General features: G+C 36.0%; 1 protein-coding gene across 1 annotated transcript in view; it reads right to left on the bottom strand.

The window, feature by feature from the left end:
- The window catches only part of LOC103506216 (arrestin domain-containing protein 17), a 53464-nt gene extending 34335 nt beyond the window's left edge, over positions 1-19129 (bottom strand). Inside the window, exons 1-3 of the mRNA XM_026821341.1 lie at positions 18969-19129; positions 18580-18728; positions 15984-16106 (exon numbers count right to left, since the gene is read on the bottom strand). Coding sequence (XP_026677142.1) covers positions 15984-16106; positions 18580-18700 — 244 coding nt within the window. The 5' untranslated portion in view covers positions 18701-18728; positions 18969-19129. The remainder of the gene's footprint in view (positions 1-15983; positions 16107-18579; positions 18729-18968) is intronic.
- Between the last annotated feature and the right edge of the window lie 4018 nt (positions 19130-23147).

The following is a 23147-nucleotide window of genomic DNA, read 5'->3' as shown; positions in this document are numbered from 1 at the left end:
ATATATAGCTAACTTAGGTCTATCTAAATTATTTTGATTAGGTACCTATTTTCTGTAATAATATAAATGTAATTTTTTAATTCTTATTTTTAAGTGCTAGATGCAATTTAATTGTCACTTTGTTCATTATAAAATTGTAATTATTTGAGCAATCAATACCCAATTTTTGATTAATTATAATTGACATACTGTATTATGATAATATATCTTTAGAAAATTGATTTTTAAATTATCATTATCATTGTTGTCTTATCTGAAGAAGGTATGCAAACACCAAAGTTAAATATTTACTTATCTTTCCAAGTTGGTTGAGATTGATCATGTAGTGAAGATGACCAAACCATTAAATCTCCTAAAAGCCTTGAACATCCAGAGGAAGTTGGTTGTGACTTGTGACTCATTGCATTCTATCGTGACGTATTGTTACCAAGCCTTCTTCAATGTCTTTCTAATCAATGTACTCAGCAACAGCAGTGAATATAAAGAAAATCGGGATTTCAACGCAATGTGATCTAACGTTCAGACTTAAGACCCTATTTTTTTTTTTTTTTTTTTTTTTTTTTTTTTTTTTTTTTTTTCTTGTCTCACTATATTTATGTGCCTATAACTACTGAGGTTTTTAGCGCACTCACATCAACGTTACAAAGCCTGAGATGGGCCGGGAAAAGCCAGCAACACACGGTTGGTTAGATAGTCACCCGACCGGATACCAACCACGCGCAACGTTGCTTAACCCGCCCTTTGACCGCGTCATCTTTAAAAGATCATATTCACCTGTTATCTAGGTATAAGGGTGTGTCCACACATAGTCGACAGCCGTCGATCGACGAAGCAAATCACACTGTTTCGACTATGTGTGGACACAGCCTAACAATGCTCAACTTATCGCCTACGTAAGATACTCAAGGTTCGACACTGTCAAGGCAGAAACTGCATGCCATTCATAAATCTAGGTGTTCCTCTATTCACACAAAACCAGTGTCGACTGTCAGTATGAACGATAGGTAGGTACCCCCGCTCAGCACATTTGTAATTTTCAGTGGTGGAGTGTTACAATCCCGTCATTTAGGCTGTTTAAATGTGTAACCAAGATTTCTTGGGTTACCAAAACAGTAATGTCCAAGTTCTTCCCGACAGGATATTTTGTCAAGTAACATGACAGTCAAGTGAGGTTCAGAAGATACTCGTAGGTAGTAATGTCCAATTCCATTTTCTTTCGGCACTACGGGACTGCTTTGAAAATTAATTATTCATCAATGGCAAAGAAAACTTACTCTTTTGTTCCAATTCAAGACTCTCCTCTCCTGTTACAAAGTAGATAAGGCGACCTTTCAACTTTCAATTCTTGAGCTGACAAGCTGACTTTCTAATAATGGAGACAATGAAAAGTAAATAAAGGTCTTTTGACTTTTAACCTATCAAAGTAAAGTCCCCACTGATTAATCAGGCCTGAGATAAAAATGTTTATAGGTAATTTTGTGCTCAAATGATTATTGATGTACGAGTAGGTAGGTAATTAATAAAATTAAAAGAAGATAAATTGTTTATGTTTATAGGTAAATTGTTATAGATGTTGTTAGATAACAAATAATTGGGTATTTTACTTGATTTATAGGTTTTACGTCCATAAAAAAGACACAAATCAGTCCTAGATCACAGATCAGCCATTTCTTCAATTCTTGAGCTGACAAGCTGACTTTCTAATAATGGAGACAATGAAAAGTAAATAAAGGTCTTTTGACTTTTAACCTATCAAAGTTCAAAGTCCCCACTGATTAATCAGGCCTGAGATAAAATGTTTATAGGTAATTTTGTGCTCAAATGATTAGTGATGTAGGTAGGTAGGTAATTAATAAAATTAAAACAAGATAAATTGTTTATGTCTTTAGGTAAATTGTTATAGATGTTGTTAGATAACAAATAATTGGGTATTTTACTTGACTTATAGGTTTTACGTCCATAAAAAAGACACAAATCGGTCCTAGATCACAGATCAGCCATTTGTAACCAAGAAGTCATGCCCGTTATGGTATACTCGTATCAATTTACGAGAGCTAGACGAAATGCTTCAGACGTCTACGAGACGACTGGTAAACCATGCAGAGGTACATAATTCGATTAGAACTGGATTAATCCTTAAATCTTAAACTATTAGTTTCTGTTGATTATGTCAACTGTCCAAAGAAGGCTGGATCTAGGTGTTATGTCAGTGTCTACAATCCCAGATAGTATATCAGCTACTGATATTGTATGTAGATAATAGGACTAGTATGTAGGTAAGTATACCTTATTGATCATAATATTTTTTTAATTAAGTGTTGTGTTGATTTCACTGTTTTGTCAGTATTCCTCGTAACTGCATATTCTGCTAGCACTTACTAGTATAAGTGGTACTGGGGGAATCGGTTGATCATGGGGAAAAAGTACGGGTACATCGGTAATTTACCAACTCAGAAGTCTCTAAGAGAAACTGTGACGTGACGGTTTGGTGGAAGAGCTAGTTTGAGAGAATCCTGCCTCACAAAATGGAGAGGAAAAAAGAACTAAGGTACTGTGTAGATAAAACAGCAATATTCTCGGAGAGTAAAAATTAAGAAGAAGAGAGGGGGTGGAGGAGGGAGAAGAACAAAAGGAGGATGATGAGGGTAGGAGGAGGAAAAAGAGGAAGAGGAGGAAAGGGGAAGAAATTGAAAGAAGGCTGGATCTAGGTGTTATGTCAGTGTCTACAATCCCAGATAGTATATCAGCTACTGATATTGTATGTAGATAATAGGACTAATATGTAGGTAAGTATACCTTATTGATCATAATATTATTTTAATTAAGTGTTGTGTTGATTTCACTGTTTTGTCACCATTCCTCGTAACAACTGCATATTCTGCTAGTACTTACTAGTATAAGTGGTACTGGGGGAATCGGTTGATCATGGGGAAAAAAGTACGGGTACATCGGTAATTTACCAACTCAGAAGTCTCTAAGAGAAACTGTGACGTGACGGTTTGGTGGAAGAGCTAGTTTGAGAGACTCCTGCCTCACAGGTAATCATAATCAAATTAACAAATCTCCTCTTATACTCTAATTGAAATTTTGTACTAGTACATCTAGTAGGTACCTTACCTAGGCTTGGTAACAATACGTCACGATAGAATGCAATGAGTCACAAGTCACAACCAACTTCCTCTGGATGTTCAAGGCTTTTAGGAGATTTAATGGTTTGGTCATCTTCACTACATGATCAATCTCAACCAACTTGGAAAGATAAGTAAATATTTAACTTTGGTGTTTGCATACCTTCTTCAGATAAGACAACAATGATAATGATAATTTAAAAATCAATTTTCTAAAGATATATTATCATAATACAGTATGTCAATTATAATTAATCAAAAATTGGGTATTGATTGCTCAAATAATTACAATTTTATAATGAACAAAGTGACAATTAAATTGCATCTAGCACTTAAAAATAAGAATTAAAAAATTACATTTATATTATTACAGAAAATAGGTACCTAATCAAAATAATTTAGATAGACCTAAGTTAGCTATATATTTTAAAATACTAAATAACAAACACAATAATCCTTTATTTTCACAACGAATATTACAAAAACAAATCAGCATAAATCATATCTAAATTATTAGATAAATAAAATAAAAAATATTAGATTACTATTAATGAACTAAAAAAATGTAAACAAACCACAAAGAAATACATAGAAACGAACACAACACGGTAGCTTTACTGAGGCTAACCAAACCAGAACTGAAGTGTGACCGAAGATTTCAGGCCATAACCATACGGAGTATCTGGGTCTCCTACAACCTCTGAATAGCGATAGACATACCAAATACCTTCAGCAAACCTCATAACCCTGAAATCGTTACAAAATCTGAAGGTAGGAGTGTTTGGCTCGCTTGTTTGGTTGGGATTGTGCGAACCGCTGCCATACGGTGATGATTTTGTAGAGGAATAGGATCTTTGAACGGTGGGATCAGACAACTAGAGGCAAGAACCGAAACATCCGAATATCCAAGGTACGCGTGAACTTTAACAACATACCCTCTACATGCGTTACCTACCTGTTGATGTTGATTGTTTTCAAATCAAAAGTGTTATTCATTAGTTTCCTAGCAGGTTACCCGTGCTTCGCCACGGTCTAGAATACTTATTTTAGTAAAAGAAAAATTCTCCGTCAGTAGGAATCCTCACCAAAAAGAATGCTACCGTTGCACTACGCGCTCCCTATTGGCTTTACACCTTTTTTTAAAAAAAAACGGTCGCGCTACGCGCTCCCTATTGACTTCGCACTTCTATAGAATATGGTCGCGCTACGCGCTCCCTGTTGGCTTCTCACTTTGAGAGAATACGGTCGCACTACGCGCTCCCCATTAGCTTCACATTTTGAAACAATACGGAGCGCGTGTAAAGTACCTATACCATAGGTAAAGAATGAGTGAGTTAAAAAAATAACAACTCTTTTCAGTGAACTACTCGGTTGATGGCCAGATCCTATACATGTAGGGAGTTGAAGAGTGAGTTACATGTTTTATAATCTGTCTAACTGACTGACTCGTCCACTGAAAGATATGTATAACACTTTTTCTAACTGACTCACTCACTCTTCACACACATATCTCGATGACGAGGGCATCTCTACTCGTGTGTCTTCGGCCAAACTCGTAGGATGAGGTGGGGGGCAAGTTTTTTTATAGTATTGTTGTTCTTGATTCTGATCAGTCTCGATGTACTGATGGAGACTGAGTCATTACCTTATATAGGTATGATGTAACAGGACGGATCTTTGTCGCACCTGGGCAGTGCCGTGGCAATTATTATTAAACTACGGGCGAGAGGAAACTCTAAACTCGTGTGATGGTGGTGTTGTTGTTGTTGTTTTCTTCTTCTTTTTTATATTTTTAGTGACAAGTGTTTTACCCTCCATTCGGTGTTGTCAGAAACCCTAATCTCTGTTTTTTTTTTTTTTTTTTTTTTTTTTTTTTTTTTTTTTTTTTTTCTTGTCTCACTATATTTATGTGCCTATAACTACTGAGGTTTTTAGCGCACTCACATCAACGTTACAAAGCCTGAGATGGGCCGGGAAAAGCCAGCAACACACGGTTGGTTAGATAGTCACCCGACCGGATACCAACCACGCGCAACGTTGCTTAACCCGCCCTTTGACCGCGTCATCTTTAAAAGATCATATTCACCTGTTATCTAGGTATAAGGGTGTGTCCACACATAGTCGACAGCCGTCGATCGACGAAGCAAATCACACTGTTTCGACTATGTGTGGACACAGCCTAACAATGCTCAACTTATCGCCTACGTAAGATACTCAAGGTTCGACACTGTCAAGGCAGAAACTGCATGCCATTCATAAATCTAGGTGTTCCTCTATTCACACAAAACCAGTGTCGACTGTCAGTATGAACGATAGGTAGGTACCCCCGCTCAGCACATTTGTAATTTTCAGTGGTGGAGTGTTACAATCCCGTCATTTAGGCTGTTTAAATGTGTAACCAAGATTTCTTGGGTTACCAAAACAGTAATGTCCAAGTTCTTCCCGACAGGATATTTTGTCAAGTAACATGACATATGGCGCACGAGGCGGCGTGGAACGTGGAAATAACTTTATTATTTCTTTGGAAATTTGTTCTTTTAAATTGTAGGTACGAATACACGTAGGCAAAAGGAAAAGTCGGAATTTAATTTTCCAGCGAGATAATGTGTTTAGAAAAGAAGCTCTTTCTTCTCGAGTGTGCCCCATATTATATACAGGGTGTTACACTCTTGTCTAAAATTTGAACTTGGGACATCTCGTGAAAATTTGACACTGAGAGGTGGGAGATACTTAAGTCTTAAGTTCCACTGAAAGCTGAATTGCAATACCATAACTTTGTCAAGATTCCAAAAGAAACAGCGGTTTTATTTAATTAATATTATTTTCTTCTGAAACACCCTAAAAAATTTTGCCTGCCTCTTTCTTTTCATGACATTTCCATCAAGAGTGTTGAATATATTTCTCCGAATCTCTTACAAACCTTTTCTTTTCAAAGAGGTCTGAATGCTAGGTCTTGTATTTTGGTGTAAAATGCTCATACTGACATTCCTTTAATGGCACAAATATTCATGCCCTTACATGCCTGAATGCTTTTATTATTTGTTTCTTTAGAAAAGAAGAACCAGAAAACTGAGAAACTGTTTATCCTGTATCATTTCTTGTTAGTATATATTCCGTTTTTCTGGAAAGCGATTCTTTGCAGTAAATGTTACCTGGCCTTACAACCCTTGGTAGAAAGGAAATTCTAAACAAACATATATACACACTCTACATGAGTAAATCATGTAGATTAAACACATGTTTACATGCATCTCTACATACCTGCACATCAGACGGGTAACTTAGTACAGAGAAAGATGTAGGTAAACACAAAATAATACAAAACTCTCTAAGCTGTGTACTTTTGGAGGTAAATTCGTAAGAAAAAAGGAAGACGGTAATTTATTTCAATATTTTATTCTCCTTTGGATCTTTTTCGGGGTCGAAAGCAGGTGGAAATTCAATTTAAAATAAGACTCTACAACTCTACAAGATCATCAAACACAGCCAAAATACTTATTTTAGTAAAAGAAAAATTCTCCGTCAGTAGGAATCCTCACCAAAAAGAATGCTACCGTTGCACTACGCGCTCCCTATTGGCTTTACACCTTTTTTTAAAAAAAAACGGTCGCGCTACGCGCTCCCTATTGACTTCGCACTTCTATAGAATATGGTCGCGCTACGCGCTCCCTGTTGGCTTCTCACTTTGAGAGAATACGGTCGCACTACGCGCTCCCCATTAGCTTCACATTTTGAAACAATACGGAGCGCGTGTAAAGTACCTATACCATAGGTAAAGAATGAGTGAGTTAAAAAAATAACAACTCTTTTCAGTGAACTACTCGGTTGATGGCCAGATCCTATACATGTAGGGAGTTGAAGAGTGAGTTACATGTTTTATAATCTGTCTAACTGACTGACTCGTCCACTGAAAGATATGTATAACACTTTTTCTAACTGACTCACTCACTCTTCACACACATATCTCGATGACGAGGGCATCTCTACTCGTGTGTCTTCGGCCAAACTCGTAGGATGAGGTGGGGGGCAAGTTTTTTTATAGTATTGTTGTTCTTGATTCTGATCAGTCTCGATGTACTGATGGAGACTGAGTCATTACCTTATATAGGTATGATGTAACAGGACGGATCTTTGCCGCACCTGGGCAGTGCCGTGGCAATTATCATTAAATTACGGGCGAGAGGAAACTCTAAACTCTGGTGTTGTTGTTGTTGTTGTTGTTGTTGTTGTTGTTGGTGTTGTTGTTGTTTTCTTCTTCTTCAAGATTCCAAAAGAAACAGCGGTTTTATTTAATTAATATTATTTTTCTCTGAAACACCCTAAAAAAATTTCGCCTGCCTCTTTCTTTTCATGACATTTCCATCAAGAGTGTTGAATATTTTTCTCCGAATCTCGTACAAACCTTTTCTTTTCAAAGAGGTCTGAATGCTAGGTCTTTTATTTTGGTGTAAAATGCTCATACTGACATTCCTTTAATGGCACAAATATTCGTGCCCTTACATGCCTGAATGCTTTTATTATTTTATTCTTTAGAAAAGAAGAACCAGAAAACTGAGAAACTGTTTATTCTGTATCATTTCTTGTTAGTAGTATATTCCGTTTTTCTGGAAAGCGACTCTTTGCAGTAAATATTACCTGGCCTTACAACCCTTGGTAGAAAGGAAATTCTAAACAAACATATATATACACTCTACATGAGTAAATCATGTAGATTAAACACATGTTTACATGCATCTCTACATTCTCTACATACCTACCTGATGCACATCAGACGGTAACTTTTAGTACAGAGAAAGATGTAAACACAAAATGATACAAAACTCTCTAAGCTGTGTACTTTTGGAGGTAAATTCGTTAGAAAAAGGGAAGACGGTAATTTATTTCAATATTTCATTCTCCTTTGGATCTTTTTCGGGGTCGAAAGCAGGTGGAAATTTAATTTAAAATAAGACTCTACAACTCTACAAGATCATCAAACACAGCCATAAGTGAACAATTTTTTGTTCCAAAAAAAAAAAAAAAAAAAAAAAAAAAAAAATACATACCTATATACCTAGTAGAAGGACGTAAAGACGGATAAACTAGGTACATAAATGCAGTCTCATTCTGGTAGTATAAACAGATATCTCGGAATCATGTTTAGGTACAAATAAATAGCAAACATCCAAGGGCCAAGGGTTATCGTTGCATTAGAGCTAATGTAGAACTATTGTTATCCTGATATAAATTTTATCTTTTAGTTATAAGTTCTGATGTACAATTGTACACAGAATTGTAGATGTTGAAAATGAAAGCTCGTGTGTGCATTTTACTTTTCTGAAACGAAGAACGTAAGAAGATCTTGGATAAATGAGAATGTACTCAACTTTGTAAAAAATATGGCCTTCCTCTTACTCAATTATGTGGCTCCAGGGCACCCGCCCTCAAAATAGGAATTTTTTTGCTCCTAATCTTACTGTAGTAATGCTAAAAATATTGGCCTATAAAATATAAATCTGGATCATCCATGAGCCACTGTTCAGATTCTTGGCCTCCTTGTTGAAATCCTAGATATGGGCCTGCTGAAGACAACCCTGCTTTGAAATAACTGCATGAGGCATCGCAATATAACCGCAGGCTCCCAACCTGAGCAAAACTTTTCCCAGGTCTTCTTTCACTGATGGTCTCGGAAATTAAGTTCAAAACTTTTAACCACGGCCACTATCAAAGGAAAGCAGAAGGAAGAAAAAATAATTGAAAGTGAAAGGCGGAACGACCCCATCGCACTACCCACCACTTTTTGTGCTTTCTTCATGGAAATTATCTACAGGGTGGGGTTGTTCTTTTGTTTGAACACCAAAAGTGTGGGGAGGACTGAACCGACAGAAAGACTATTAATTTGTCTTTGAGTTTATTTTTTTTGTGCTTTCAACACTAGAGTGTGGGAAAGTGTAAAGACCAGTGTGGGGTTTTGTGCCGGTGTGGCTTCCTTTGCTTTGCAGATCCACAACCATTTGTTTCCAGGCAAAATGGATCAGTGTGATTTTTCCTTCACCCAGAGGGTAAGACAAAATGTGATAGAGTTTGATCATTGAAGTTTTTCTTCTAAAAAATAAGAGATAAAATTTGCCTTTCCCGAAGAAAATGCTATCTCTAGATACAGACCTAACCGTTTGAGTTCTCTGAAAAATAGATGAAGTTACCCCTTTGAGTTATTATTCTATTCTGGGATTTCTTCCTCTACTTGACTGAAAAACCAACAATTCGATTCCAGGAATGAAGTCCCAGTTTCTTCGTCAGAAATCACCGATGCTATTGATGAGCTTTGATCCCCCCCCCCTACATCATTGTTCGGACCCCCCCTTGACAAAATCTTGGATACGGCCCTGCAAATAGGATAAGTTTCGGTTAAAGGTAAATATGTTGAAAAGAAATGAACGTGTAGGATTTATGTACCTAGATGCAACCCGACATTAATTTCATCAGCAAAAGTTTACAAAACAGCTCTGACAAAGCTATGTCCCTAAAGTTATCTCAGTTTTGAAGATTTTGCACATAGTGCAGACAGATACTGTATACCAGATTTCAAAGAGAAAATCAGAGTGTAAGTCCTCTCTTCTGTAAATTTTAGAGTAACAATCTACTTTCTATGAAACCTATACGTATTTCAACATTTTCAAATGCTTCTCAGATTGTCACTTTGTATCACTGGAGAGCCACTGGTCAAGTTCATAATATAGAATTGAAGGGTTACATGTGACTCCGAATCATTCGAATAGGATCTGAATCACCGAAAAGAGTGAAAAGAGATTTTTTTGAACAATAACTCACTCTTTACAACTCACTTACTCTTTACAATTTACCTAAGTGGTGGTTCAAAACGCCCCAAAATGAAAAACTGAACGGGACGCCGGGACACCCCCTAAAATTCGGGACTGTCCCGGCCAATTCGGGACGTTTGGCAAACCTAGTTATGATAAATAATATTGTTTGGGATTGGTTAACTTTGATTTTCTTGTACTTTATTATACCGGTTATTTTAAATTCATACTTTTTGTACATAATTATAATAGGTAGTTACCTACCTCATGTTGAAATTTCTATTTAATATTTATTTAAAAAAGAGTACTTGAATAAAAGTTCCAAGTTCTAATGGCAAACTGTTCCAGGGTTAGTTCTTTCAAGTTTTTTCTTCAGTGCTTCAACTTTCATAATAGGTACCTATTTTTTTCCAACAAATGACTTCAAGAAAAGCATTTAAATTTCATTTTATTATTTACAAGAGACTTTACAAAGGACGACTTTGAAAAGTGCATGTTTGTTAGCTTTGTGATTTTCTTCTTAAAACCTTGAAGACTTAAAGTTTTTCTTCAATTTACTCAGCTTTCCAAAGTCTGAACGTTAGATCACATTGCGTTGAAATCCCGATTTTCTTTATATTCACTGCAAATTTCATTTTATTATTTACAAGAGACTTTACAAAGGACGACTTTGAAAAGTGCATGTTTGTTAGCTTTGTGATTTTCTTCTTAAAATCTTGAAGACTTAAAGTTTTTCTTCAATTTACTCAGCTTTCCAAAGTCTGAACGTCAGATCACATTGCGTTGAAATCCCGATTTTCTTTATATTCACTGTTGTTGCTGAGTACATTGATTAGAAAGACATTGAAGAAGGCTTGGTAACAATACGTCACGATAGAATGCAATGAGTCACAAGTCACAACCAACTTCCTCTGGATGTTCAAGGCTTTTAGGAGATTTATTGGTTTGGTCATCTTCACTACATGATCAATGTCAACCAACTTGGAAAGATAAGTAAATATTTAACTTTGGTGTTTGCATACCTTCTTCAGATAAGACAACAATGATAATGATAGTTTAAAAATCAATTTTCTAAAGATATATTATCATAATACAGTATGTCAATTATAATTAATCCAAAATTGGGTATTGATTGCTCAAATAATTACAATTTTATAATGAACAAAGTGACAATTTTCCTCATTATTCATACACTATACAACTGGGAAAATATACAATAAAACCTACATAAAAATAAACAATATACAACTGGGAAAATATACAGTAAAACCTACATAAAAATAAACAATATACAACAGAGGAGCTATACAAACCTACATAAACAGCGTACATTACACAACTGGGGAAATAGACATTTTCCCTTTCCCAATTCTTCTCCGTTTCTCCCCCTCTCTATTATTCTCTTTACTTCTATGTTCCTTGCGATTTCTCTCCCCTTTCCCCCATCCGCTTTTTACTTTCCTTATCCTATAGGAAGAAAAGTAATGTAATCGAGTCAAATTTTCGATGGTCAGTTTAAATATACAATAAAACCTACATAAAAATAAACAATATACAACTGGGAAAATATACAATAAAACCTACATAAAAATAAACAATATACAACAGAGGAGATATACAAACCTACATAAACAGCGTACATTACACAACTGGGGAAATAGACATTTTCCCTTTCCCAATTCTTCTCCGTTTTTCCCCCTCTATTATTCTCTTTACTTCTATGTTCCTTGCGATTTCTCTCCCCTTTCCCTGATCCGCTTTTTACTTTCCTTATCCTATAGGAAGAAAAGTAATGTAATCGGGTCAAATTTTCGATGGTCAGTTTTTAGCGCAAAACACGTTATGAGGTCCCTAGAGCCTAAATACAAAGTTTCAGCCATTGGTCCGTGTGCATGTGTGTCTGTCTGTTTGTAAACAAAATATCTCGAGGACGGTAAGAGCTAGAGACTTGAAATTCGGCATGCAGCTTTATGACAAGGATGCGACACGAAACTTTTGGTTAAGATCGGTGCAACGGTTGGCGGCATTTTACCGCTTTTTGGCGGTTGTTCACACCAGTCGTGTCGTTGTTCACACCATAAGGAAAGTCGTGTGATGTTCACACCAGATTTTTCTATTTCTTTCACTTTGCAACAGTGACGAATACTAATCCTTCTAAATATTTAAATCAAGGAAATGTCATATTTGGTGGATGTGCCAAAGTTACGTGTTAAAAAAAGAAAAAAATTAACAAGTTTCAGCCATTGGTCCGTGTGTGTGTCTGTCTGTTTGTAAACAAAATATCTCGAGAACGGTAAGAGCTAGAGACTTGAAATTTGGCATGCAGCTTTCAACTGTGACAAGGATGCGACACAAAACTTTTGGTTAAGATCGGTGCAACGGTTGGCGGCATTTTACCGCTTTTTAGCGGTTGTTCACACCATAAGGAAAGTCGTGTGATGTTTACACCAGATTTTTCCATTTCTTTCACTTTGCAACAGTGACGAATACTAATCCTTCTAAATAATTAAACCAAGGAACAAGGAAATGTCATATTTGGTGGATGTGCCAAAGTTAGGTGTTAAAAAAAGAAAAAAATTAATGATTATAGAAAGATAAGGAGGGTTTTCAATGAAAAATAGCCATCATAATCGATATTTCTAAGAGAGTGAGTGAGAGAGAGAGAGAGAGAGAGAGAGAGAGAGAGAGAGAGAGAGAATGAAACTAGTGACACTATTTCTCTTGGTCTATTCAAAATCAAATGAAACAATTGCCATCCTTGATCCAATTATTTAAAAGCAGAGTCCACAATGTTTGCAATACGTCCATATGGTTCATGTTGAATCACCCGGTAAATCCCAGGGTGAACCCTTATAAACACCCTGTATATCGTACAAATAGGCGTAGGGGGATAATGAGAGAGGGGGAAGAAGGCCCAAACTCAATAACCGGATATTAATTGAGAAAAAATTCATAGCATTATTTAGAAATTTGAATTTTTCAACTTCCTCCTAACCCTTACTCGCCTCCTCTTCCTCCTCCTCCTCTTTCTCTTTCTTTTTCTTCTTCTTCTCCGGAAAAACTCGTAAACAACAGCTGCTGCCTATGGACATGGGGCCAGAATCAATTAAAAATTGGATAACCCTGTTTATTCGAGTGGAAAAATATGCCGTCCAAATTCCAATTTAAAACAAATGATGGCGCATTTATTACACGAATTTGATCATAAATAGGTATATTACCTTTGGATGGAACCGGGTAAATAAAATAAAAATTGCTAAATAATAATAATAAAATGGTAGTTTGACCATACTTTTTTTAAGAACGCTTGAGGGGGAAAGAATTTCTGTATACGTAGGTATACCTGGAAAATACATAGGTAAAAAATATAAATCAGGGGTTTTTTTCGAATGCATATTATACCTACATTAGGTGTAAATCAGGGGTTTTTTTCGAATGCATATTATACCTACATTAGGTGTAAGTATAACCTGTTTTATTGTACACAGAATATCTTATGAGTAGCTTTCTGTAGTAAACTTGGAATTCCATTTTATTCAATACTTTCAAATACGGCACTGGTTGCATTACTTGGAACATACATGGGAAGTAGGTATTGTTGATTGTTTTGTCTAGGGGTTTGCAATATTTATACCACGCTTATGCTACTCCCTCCAGTCACTCCTTTGTGGCTTTCAAATTGATCAAGTGTGTTCTAAGAACACTGTTCTTACAGGAAAATTATGCTTGCCTACGGTATGACGTAACGGTAGAACAAGTAAGCTCAGAGCTGTGTAGAGAAACTTGTTTCAAAAGTTAATATACAGCCAGTCTTAGATGCACCAGGAATCATAGTCAAGGAAGCTCGAGATCTTTTCAGTCACAGTCCTCAAGACTTTTTCTCTGGGATTTAACACATTAATCATAAAAATAGATTTGTTAATTCTATCCAGGCTGTCGAGCAGAACAAAGCAGCTTTCGAAAAATGCCTTTGACGCTTTGGACAGCACTGGCAGGAAACGAAGTACGTGTCTCATGCATTATGAAGGAAATATGAGAGGAAATTGTTGAAGAAAGATTTCATTGAGAGAGAAAAAAAAGAAGCACCAATTTTTTGACGTGCTTTCTGAAATCCCTGGTGAAAGAAGGATGTTGTTCGGAAACAGCAATATAAAAAACAACATAATATGATACATGAAAGGGAAAAAATCCATTTTTTGCCTGCCACAAAATGGGAGCGATAAAAAGGAAGGAAAAATCATAAAACGTGAGGAGTAAAAGACTTAAGCTTGAAAGGTGAATGAATATTTTCCCTTTTCTTTACGGGAGATGATGTTTTCCTCCCATTTTTCCCTCAGATTTCCCTCAAATATAGTCATAGGCTCCAAATCTTGTAGATTGCTGATAATGGTAGATACCTGTCTCCTTTAACTGCCTGCTACTCAAGCTCAGGCTGTCTGTGAGACCGCCATCTGTCAGACGGTCCGTGAGTGGTGGACATAAGGCATATAAAACGTCAAAAAGTCCAATCTAAAAATTTCAGTAATCAGTATGTAAATTGACTACTAACTGTTGACAGCACTGGCAGGAAACGAAGTACGTGTCTCATGCATTATGAAGGAAATATGAGAGGAAATTGTTGAAGAAAGATTTCATTGAGAGAAAAAAAAGAAGCACCAATTTTTTGACGTGCTTTCTGAAATCCCTGGTGAAAGAAGGATGTTGTTCGGAAACAACAATATAAAAAACAACATAATATAATATATGAAGGGGAAAAATCCCTTTTTTTTCCTGCCCACAAAATGGGAGCGATAAAAAGGAAGGAAAAATCATAAAACGTGAGGAGTAAAAGACTTAAGCTTGAAAGGTGGAATGAATATTTCCCCTTTTCTTTAAGGGAGATGATGTTTCCCTCCCATTTTTTCCCTCAGATTTCCTCAAATATAGTCATAGGCTCCAAGTCTTGTAGATTGCTGATAATGGTAGATACCTGTCTCCTTTAACTGCCTGCTACTCACGGTCAGGCTGTCTGTGAGACCGCCATCTGTCAGACGGTCCGTGAGTGGTGGACATAAGGCATACAAAACGTCAAAAAGCCCAATCTAAATATTTCAGTAATCAGTAGGTATGTAAATTGCGACTACTAACTATTTTAGACTCTTTACCATCACACTGTATTAATTGAAAAATAACTGCTTCGTAATTGTCTCGTAAGCATTATCTCTATGTCTTTACAATAGGTAGGTAAGAGGTATTTTTCTGTCCTTCTGTCTAGGACCTTTGAAAAGTTCAAGCAAGTTTCAATCGCTTCAAAGCTTTTGATATTCTAATCCACTTTTATGACCTTTTAGTATCGAATAAGAAGTCTAACGAAGCTGTAAGCACAGGGTGTATCAACATTAATGGATCATTATTTGAATTAATTCTTGAGACTCAAAAAAGTTCTAATAATAATTTTTTTTTTTTACTTTCTAGTTTCACGGTGGTAATCAAGAGTTAAAATAATGGGCAGTTATATTTTCACCCACCCATCTGTACCTATGTAGGTGCTTACGTGCCTACATAATATGTTTGAGCCGGTGCCTAGTGTGTGGTATCCTGGTATGCCATAAAATATGGAGTTTTATTAAAAAAGTTTGGCGTTCATTTGAAACATATTGAAGAGTCTCAGCTTCACCAGAAAACTTGTATGATGCCAACCGAATTTTGGATGTTTAGTATCAATACTCAAACGGTTTCTGAGAATTCATTGAAAATAAATAATTGGTCAGCGCCAATTTGATTATTTGTTAGGTTTATATTATCTAGGCCTTTGGATGTTTGTATGATGCCTACGGAATTTTGGATGTTTAGTATCAATACTCAAACGGTTTGTCAGAATTTATTGAAAATAAATAATAGGTCGGCCCCCAATTTGGTTTTTGAGGGCAAAGAAATGGCTCCTTTTCGGAGTGAGATCTACAACTCACGGAACTACCAGTACATCTATTGGTTTGGCCTTGCAGCGGCAATAATAATGCGGCGGTGGTGACATGCGGCATTGCGGAAAATATAATCCGGCAAAATGAACACTTACGCTCACCTGGTTCTCCTAGCAGTCTCATTCGGAAGTCAATATAGTTCTCTCTGTCATACACTCGCTCTGTCCTTTGTCCACTGACCCTGATGACCCCCTCCCCAACCACGTGGAAGTGCAGGCCTGGAACACAAAGGCAAATAAAGTCATGAGGAGTAGTTAGAAATAAGAAGGGCTATAAAGCATAAATACGTTAAGTACCTACCTAAGTAGGCGCATAAACTAGTGATTCCGTGCAATGTAAAACTCACTTAGAAAAGGGCCTTACAAGGTCCCTAATACGCCAGATCGATCAATGTAGTAGTATGGATGCGGCTTTAGATTCTATTCGTTGAAATTTTATGTGAAGAATTTGAAGTACATAATAGATGACCTTGGAAACTAGTGCCAAATTGAGTCACCAGGGGTTTTTTCCAATTGTGGTTTCGAACGTGTCATTCTGATTTATATTGAGCTTTATTTGTTTCTTCTTCTTCGTTTTCTTCCTCCTACTCTTCTTCTACTTCGTTTTCTTCTTTATCTTCTTTTCCTTCACATTTTCTTTCCTCGTGCTCGTCGTCGTCGTCTTCGTCACACTGTATTAATTGAAAAATAACTGCTTCGTAATTGTCTCGTAAGCATTATCTCTATGTCTTTACAATAGGTAGGTAAGAGGTATATTTCTGTCCTTCTGTCTAGGACCTTTGAAAAGTACAAGCAAGTTTCAATCGCTCCAAAGCTCTTGATATTCTAATCCACTTTTATGACCTTTTAGTCTCGAATAAGAAGTCTAACAAAGCTGTAAGTACAGGGTGTATCAATCTTAATGGATCATTATTTGAATTAATTCTTGAGACTCAAAAAAGTTCTAATAATGGACTCTAGAGTAATCACTAGGCTAGGTTAACGCCGGAGGCGTTCTCTACCACCAAACCCTTAGAGATCCAGTATTATGTGACAGTTTCTCAAATAAATGAGGATAAAATTCCATGCCTGGCTTGGATCAAACCTGCGCCCTCCTGTTTAACAGGTTAAGCGTCTTGACCACTACGCCACCAAGGTAGTTTTAGAAAGCAGTTTCCACCAGTAGCTAATTAACATTTGTTGATATTTGAACAGTCTCCAACGGTCTTTCCTCTGACTTCTGCAAAGAGCAAATCGTTCTACCAATCCGCGAGATTCAAGTTCCACACAATAGGTTCCCGGCAATACTAGAGTGCATTCACCTCAGGTTCAGTCTGACACAGACCAACACAGTTTACTAGATCTTAAGGAGTTTATAGTCTTCTGAAGTTCTGAAGACATAGGGAATGGTATCTGGGGGTTCAGTGAACTGTAGATTTCCTTCAGGTACGCCCAAAGGTCCAAATCTGATCGAAGGCAAAGAATTAAAGATACGCCGGAGGCGTTCTCTACCACCAAACCCTTAGAGATCCAGTATTATGTGACAGTTTCTCAAATAAATGAGGATAAAATTCCATGCCTAGGCTTGGATCAAACCTGCGCCCTCCTGTTTACCAGGTAAGCGTCTTGACCACTACGCCACCAAGGTAGTTTTAGAAAGCAGTTTCCACCAGTAGCTAATAAACATTATTTTGTTGATATTTGAACAGTCTCCAACGGTCTTTCCTCTGACTTCTGCAAAGAGCAAATCGTTCTAGCAATCCGCGAGATTCAAGTTCCACACAATAGGTTCCCGACAATACTAGAGTGCATTCACCTCAGGTTCAGTCTGACTCAGACCAACACTGCATATGAGTTTACTAGATCTTAAGGAGTTTATAGTCTTCTGAAGACATAGGAATGGTATCTAGGGGTTCAGTGAACTGTAGATTTCCTTTAGCTACGCCCAAAGGTCCAAATCTGATCGAAGGCAAAGAATTAAAGATATTATACCTACATTTGAATATTTCGAATTTAAAAATTGTATCTACTAAAATAAAAAATAAAATAAAAAATACATAATATATACCTAGTAGAAGGACGTAAAGACGGATAAACTAGGTACCTACATAAATGCAGTCTCAATCTGGTAGTATAAACAGATATCTCGGAATCATGTATACAAATAAATAGCAAACATCCAAGGGCCAAGAGTTATCGTTGCATTAGAGCTAATGTAGAACTAATGTTATCCTGATGTAAATTTTATCTTTTAGTTGTAAGTTCTGATGTACAATTGTACACAGAATTGTAGATGTTGAAAATTAAAGCTCGTGTGTGCATTTTACTTTTCTGAAACGAAGAACGTAAGATGATCTTGGATAAATGTGAATGTACTCAACTTTGTAAAAAATATGGAAAATATGGCCTTCCTCTTACTCAATTATGTGGCTCCAGGGCACCCGCCCCTCTTACTGTAGTAATGCTAAAAATATTGGCCCATAAAATATAAATCTGGATCATCCATGAGCCACTGTTCAGATTCTTGGCCTCCTTGTTGAAATCTTGGATATGGGCCTGCTGAAGACAACCCTGCTTTGAAATAACTATAATCATAATCAAATTAACAAATCTCCTCTTATACTCTAATTGAAATTTTGTACTAGTACATCTAGTAGGTACCTTACCTAGCCTAGCTCTAATTATTGTATGACCTCTAATAACGATGACTTACCCAAGGCCGGAGTGTCATCTTTGAGCTCAATAAGGACTCGTCCACTGAGATATTGTCCAGGAAAATACACCAGGTTTGTGTTGTCGAACAGGATCACAAATTTGATCAATTTCCTGGTCATGTTGTTCTTGGAACGATGGAATCCTGATGTGAATGCCACTCGGATGGTTCAAAATGAGGGGAGGTACCTTACCTAGCCTAGCTCTAATTATTGTATGACCTCTAATAACGATGACTTACCCAAGGCCGGAGTGTCATCTTTGAGCTCAATAAGGACTCGTCCACTGAGATATTGTCCAGGAAAATACACCAGGTTTGTGTTGTCGAACAGGATCACAAATTTGATCAATTTCCTGGTCATGTTGTTCTTGGAACGATGGAATCCTGATGTGAATGGCACTCGGATGGTTCAAAATGAGGGTTTTATTTTTATGAAGGTTTTCTATTCATTGATAGTTTAATTTGGATTAATTTCTACACGGGTACCCAAGAAATATTAATTCCTTATTAATTATTCCAGGTGTTAAATATAGATAGATATTATATTGTTATGGAAATTGATTCTTCATTAGAACACCTTAATATTAATTTATCATTGATAGTTTAATTTGGATTAATTTCTACACGGGTACCCAAGAAATATTAATTCCTTATTAATTATTCCAGGTGTTAAATATAGATCTTATATTGTTATGGAAATTGATTCTTCATTGGAACACTTTAATATTAATTTATTCGATATGGTTAATGTGATAATATTGATGTTTTACTTTCTATTGTTGCATTATGTATTATTGAACCTAATTAATGCAATGAAAAAGTATTGGTTTTGTTATCTGGTATAAGATTATTGCAAAGATATCAGAAATTTTAAAAGAAAATCACTTTAATAAATAAATTTAAAAAAAAAAAATAAAACTGGTATTCCTAGCCATGCAGATGCACTTACACTTGGGTAGATAATATTATTGTTTTATTATAACTTATAACAAAATTGTATTCTATTTCAAAGCTATTATGATTACGATCTCTAACACCTGTGAGCTGTTGATCTAGATATCTTGGAATTGTGATTCATACATAGTACTATGCAGTATCTATGTAGGTATGTGAATCATTATGATAATTCTAATAGTTATTACATGTAGGTACAGCCTATGAATAATGATAATGAATTCATGACAGAAGTGTTGCAACACGTAAGAAACTACCGAAAACAGTTGAATGTTTTTTCTTGGAGAAAAATCGCACTGCACTATTGTGTGTTCAAGTCAAGATTAAGTCAAGAAGCGTAACTTCGAATTAAAAATCATCCAAATAGCATCTCTAGATTCGCTAGGGAAAGTATATTTGTTTTTGGATCAAGACAGGCAGGAATGATGGTGCTGTTTCTTTTGAAGCAAGCTTGAGCACGAGTTTTCAAATAAGATTTCACTGATTTTCCCCTAATTACCAACAAAATAGTTACATAAATAAACAAAAGAAAAATAAAATATACCTAGGTACAAAAATAATTATAATGAACGACCAAAAAAGCTGTTTCTTTTGAAGCAAGCTTGAGCACGAGTTTTCAAATAAGATTTCACTGATTTTCCCCTAATTACCAACAAAATAGTTACATAATTAAACAAAAGAAAAATAAAAAATACCTAGGTATAAAAATAATTATAATGAACGACCAAAAATGGATTTGAATGATCCAAGTATCAGTCTCTGTGTAACTATCAACCAACATAAAGTATTTTTATCCATACCCTTGTGTAAAACTTCATTGCCACTGCCAAACCAATCTTCCTACGTTCCATACCTACTATGATTTTAGTAGGTGGGTAGAATCTTACCATAATGGCTAAATTTACTACCTTGTCAAGGGCCACATGATGTGTGAATTATAGTTCCACAGTATTGATAGCATTTTTAAGATCTCTTAAATAAATAAATATGAACTTTTTGTTCACCGTTCTTTGGTTGATAGGTTGATACTTTGTTAGGTATTATATCCAATTTTAACCTTATTTCTTGGTTCATTAATTCATTTCTTTGTTGCTTTATTGTTCAACCTTTATTCAATCAGCGAGGGAATATTAATTTAGTTAGGTTCATAGCAGAAATGTTTAATTTGGTTATGATAAATAATTTGGCATTGGTTTTGATTTTCTTGTACTTTATTATCCCGGTTAGTTTAAATTCATACTTTTTGTACCTACAAAATTATAATAGGTAGTTACCTACCTCATGTTGAAATTTCTATTTAATATTTATTTTTTCTAAGAAAGCAAGGTGCGGTAAGAAAATATTTTGAAGAAAAAAAAAAGAGTACTTGAACCCACCACTTTTTGTGCTTTCTTCATGGAAATTATCTACAGGGTGGGGTTGTTCTTTTGTTTGAACACCAAAAGTGTGGGGAGGACTGAGCAACACAACACCGGCACCGACAGAAAGACTATTAATATGTCTTTGAGTTTATTTTTTTGTGCTTTCAACACTAGAGTGTGGGAAAGTGTAAAGACCAGTGTGGGGTTTTGTGCCGGTGTGGCTTCCTTTGCTTTGCAGATCCACAACCATTTGTTTCCAGGCAAAATGGATCAATGTGATTTTTCCTTCACCCAGAGGGTAAGACAAAATGTGATAGAGTTTGATCATTGAAGTTTTTCGTCTAAAAAATAAGAGATAAAATTTGCCTTTCCCAAAGAAAATGCTATTTCTAGATATAGACCTAACCGTTTGAGTTCTCTGAAAAATAGATGAAGTTACCCCTTTGAGTTCTTATTATTCTATTCTCGGATTTCTTCCTCTACTTGACTGAAAAACTAACCATTTGATTCCAGGAATGAAGTCCCAGATTCTTCGTCAGAAATCACCGCTATTGACGAGCTTTGATGTCATCAGTCCAAAATACAAAACAATCCACAGCTTTTTCGTCAGAAATTACTCATTCTATTGACAAACTTTGATGCTAATGCTAATGCCAACAGCATTTCCAAATACAAATCAAAAGGTTCCGAGTACAAATCAAAAGGTCAAAATAAATGTTTATTGACGAGCTTTGATGTCATCAGTCCAAAATACAAAACAATCCACAGCTTTTTCGTCAGAAATTACTCATTCTATTGACAAACTTTGGATGCTAATGCTAATGCTAAGCAGTTCCAAATACAAATCAAAAGGTTCCGAGTACAAATCAAAAGGTCAAAATAAATGTTCCAAGAACAAATCAGAATATGTTACCACACTCTGTATGGCGGGTGTCATGCAATTATGTAGAAATATGGCGCACGAGGCGGCGTGGAACGTGGAAATAACTTTATTATTTCTTTGGAAATTTGTTCTTTTAAATTGTAGGTACGAATACACACGTAGGCAAAAGGAAAAGTCGGAATTTAATTTTCCAGCGAGATAATGTGTTTAGAAAAGAAGCTCTTTCTTCTCGAGTGTACCCCATATTATATACAGGGTGTTACTCATGTCTACAATTTGAACTTGGGACATCTCGTGAAATTTTGACACTGAGAGGTGGGAGATACTTAAGTCTTAAGTTCCACTGAAAGCTGAATTGCAATACCATAACTTTTTCAAGATTCCAAAAGAAACAGCGGTTTTATTTAATTAATATTATTTTTCTCTGAAACACCCTAAAAAAATTTCGCCTGCCTCTTTCTTTTCATGACATTTCCATCAAGAGTGTTGAATATATTTCTCCGAATCTCTTACAAACCTTTTCTTTTCAAAGAGGTCTGAATGCTAGGTCTTGTATTTTGGTGTAAAATGCTCATACTGACATTCCTTTAATGGCACAAATATTCGTGCCCTTACATGCCTGAATGCTTTTATTATTTGTTTCTTTAGAAAAGAAGAACCAGAAAACTGAGAAACTGTTTATCCTGTATCATTTCTTGTTAGTATATATTCCGTTTTTCTGGAAAGCGATTCTTTGCAGTAAATGTTACCTGGCCTTACAACCCTTGGTAGAAAGGAAATTCTAAACAAACATATATACACACTCTACATGAGTAAATCATGTAGATTAAACACATGTTTACATGCATCTCTACATACCTGCACATCAGACGGGTAACTTAGTACAGAGAAAGATGTAGGTAAACACAAAATAATACAAAACTCTCTAAGCTGTGTACTTTTGGAGGTAAATTCGTAAGAAAAAAGGAAGACGGTAATTTATTTCAATATTTTATTCTCCTTTGGATCTTTTTCGGGGTCGAAAGCAGGTGGAAATTCAATTTAAAATAAGACTCTACAACTCTACAAGATCATCAAACACAGCCAATGTGAAAATGAGAAGCTCAAAATAAACACGAAAGAGAGAAAAAGAGGGACAGAGAAGAAAAGAGAGAAACAGAGAGCAAGGTATTTCAAATGAAAGAGAATTTAATCAAATGCAAGCAGATAGGCAGGGCCGAATTTTTCTCCTCTACTGTACGTCAGACTCCGAAAATTGGGGTCGAAGGGGCCCGGCCACCCCCCTCTTTGAGCTTCATTTTTCTCCTATATTGTGGGCAAATGTCCGAAAATTTGGATCATACACCCCCCCCCTACATCACTGTTCGGAC

Source organism: Diaphorina citri, unplaced genomic scaffold (assembly GCF_000475195.1).
Source record: "Diaphorina citri unplaced genomic scaffold, Diaci psyllid genome assembly version 1.1 scaffold223, whole genome shotgun sequence".
NCBI lineage: Eukaryota > Metazoa > Arthropoda > Insecta > Hemiptera > Psyllidae > Diaphorina > Diaphorina citri.
This window is presented reverse-complemented; position numbering and strand designations above follow the sequence as displayed.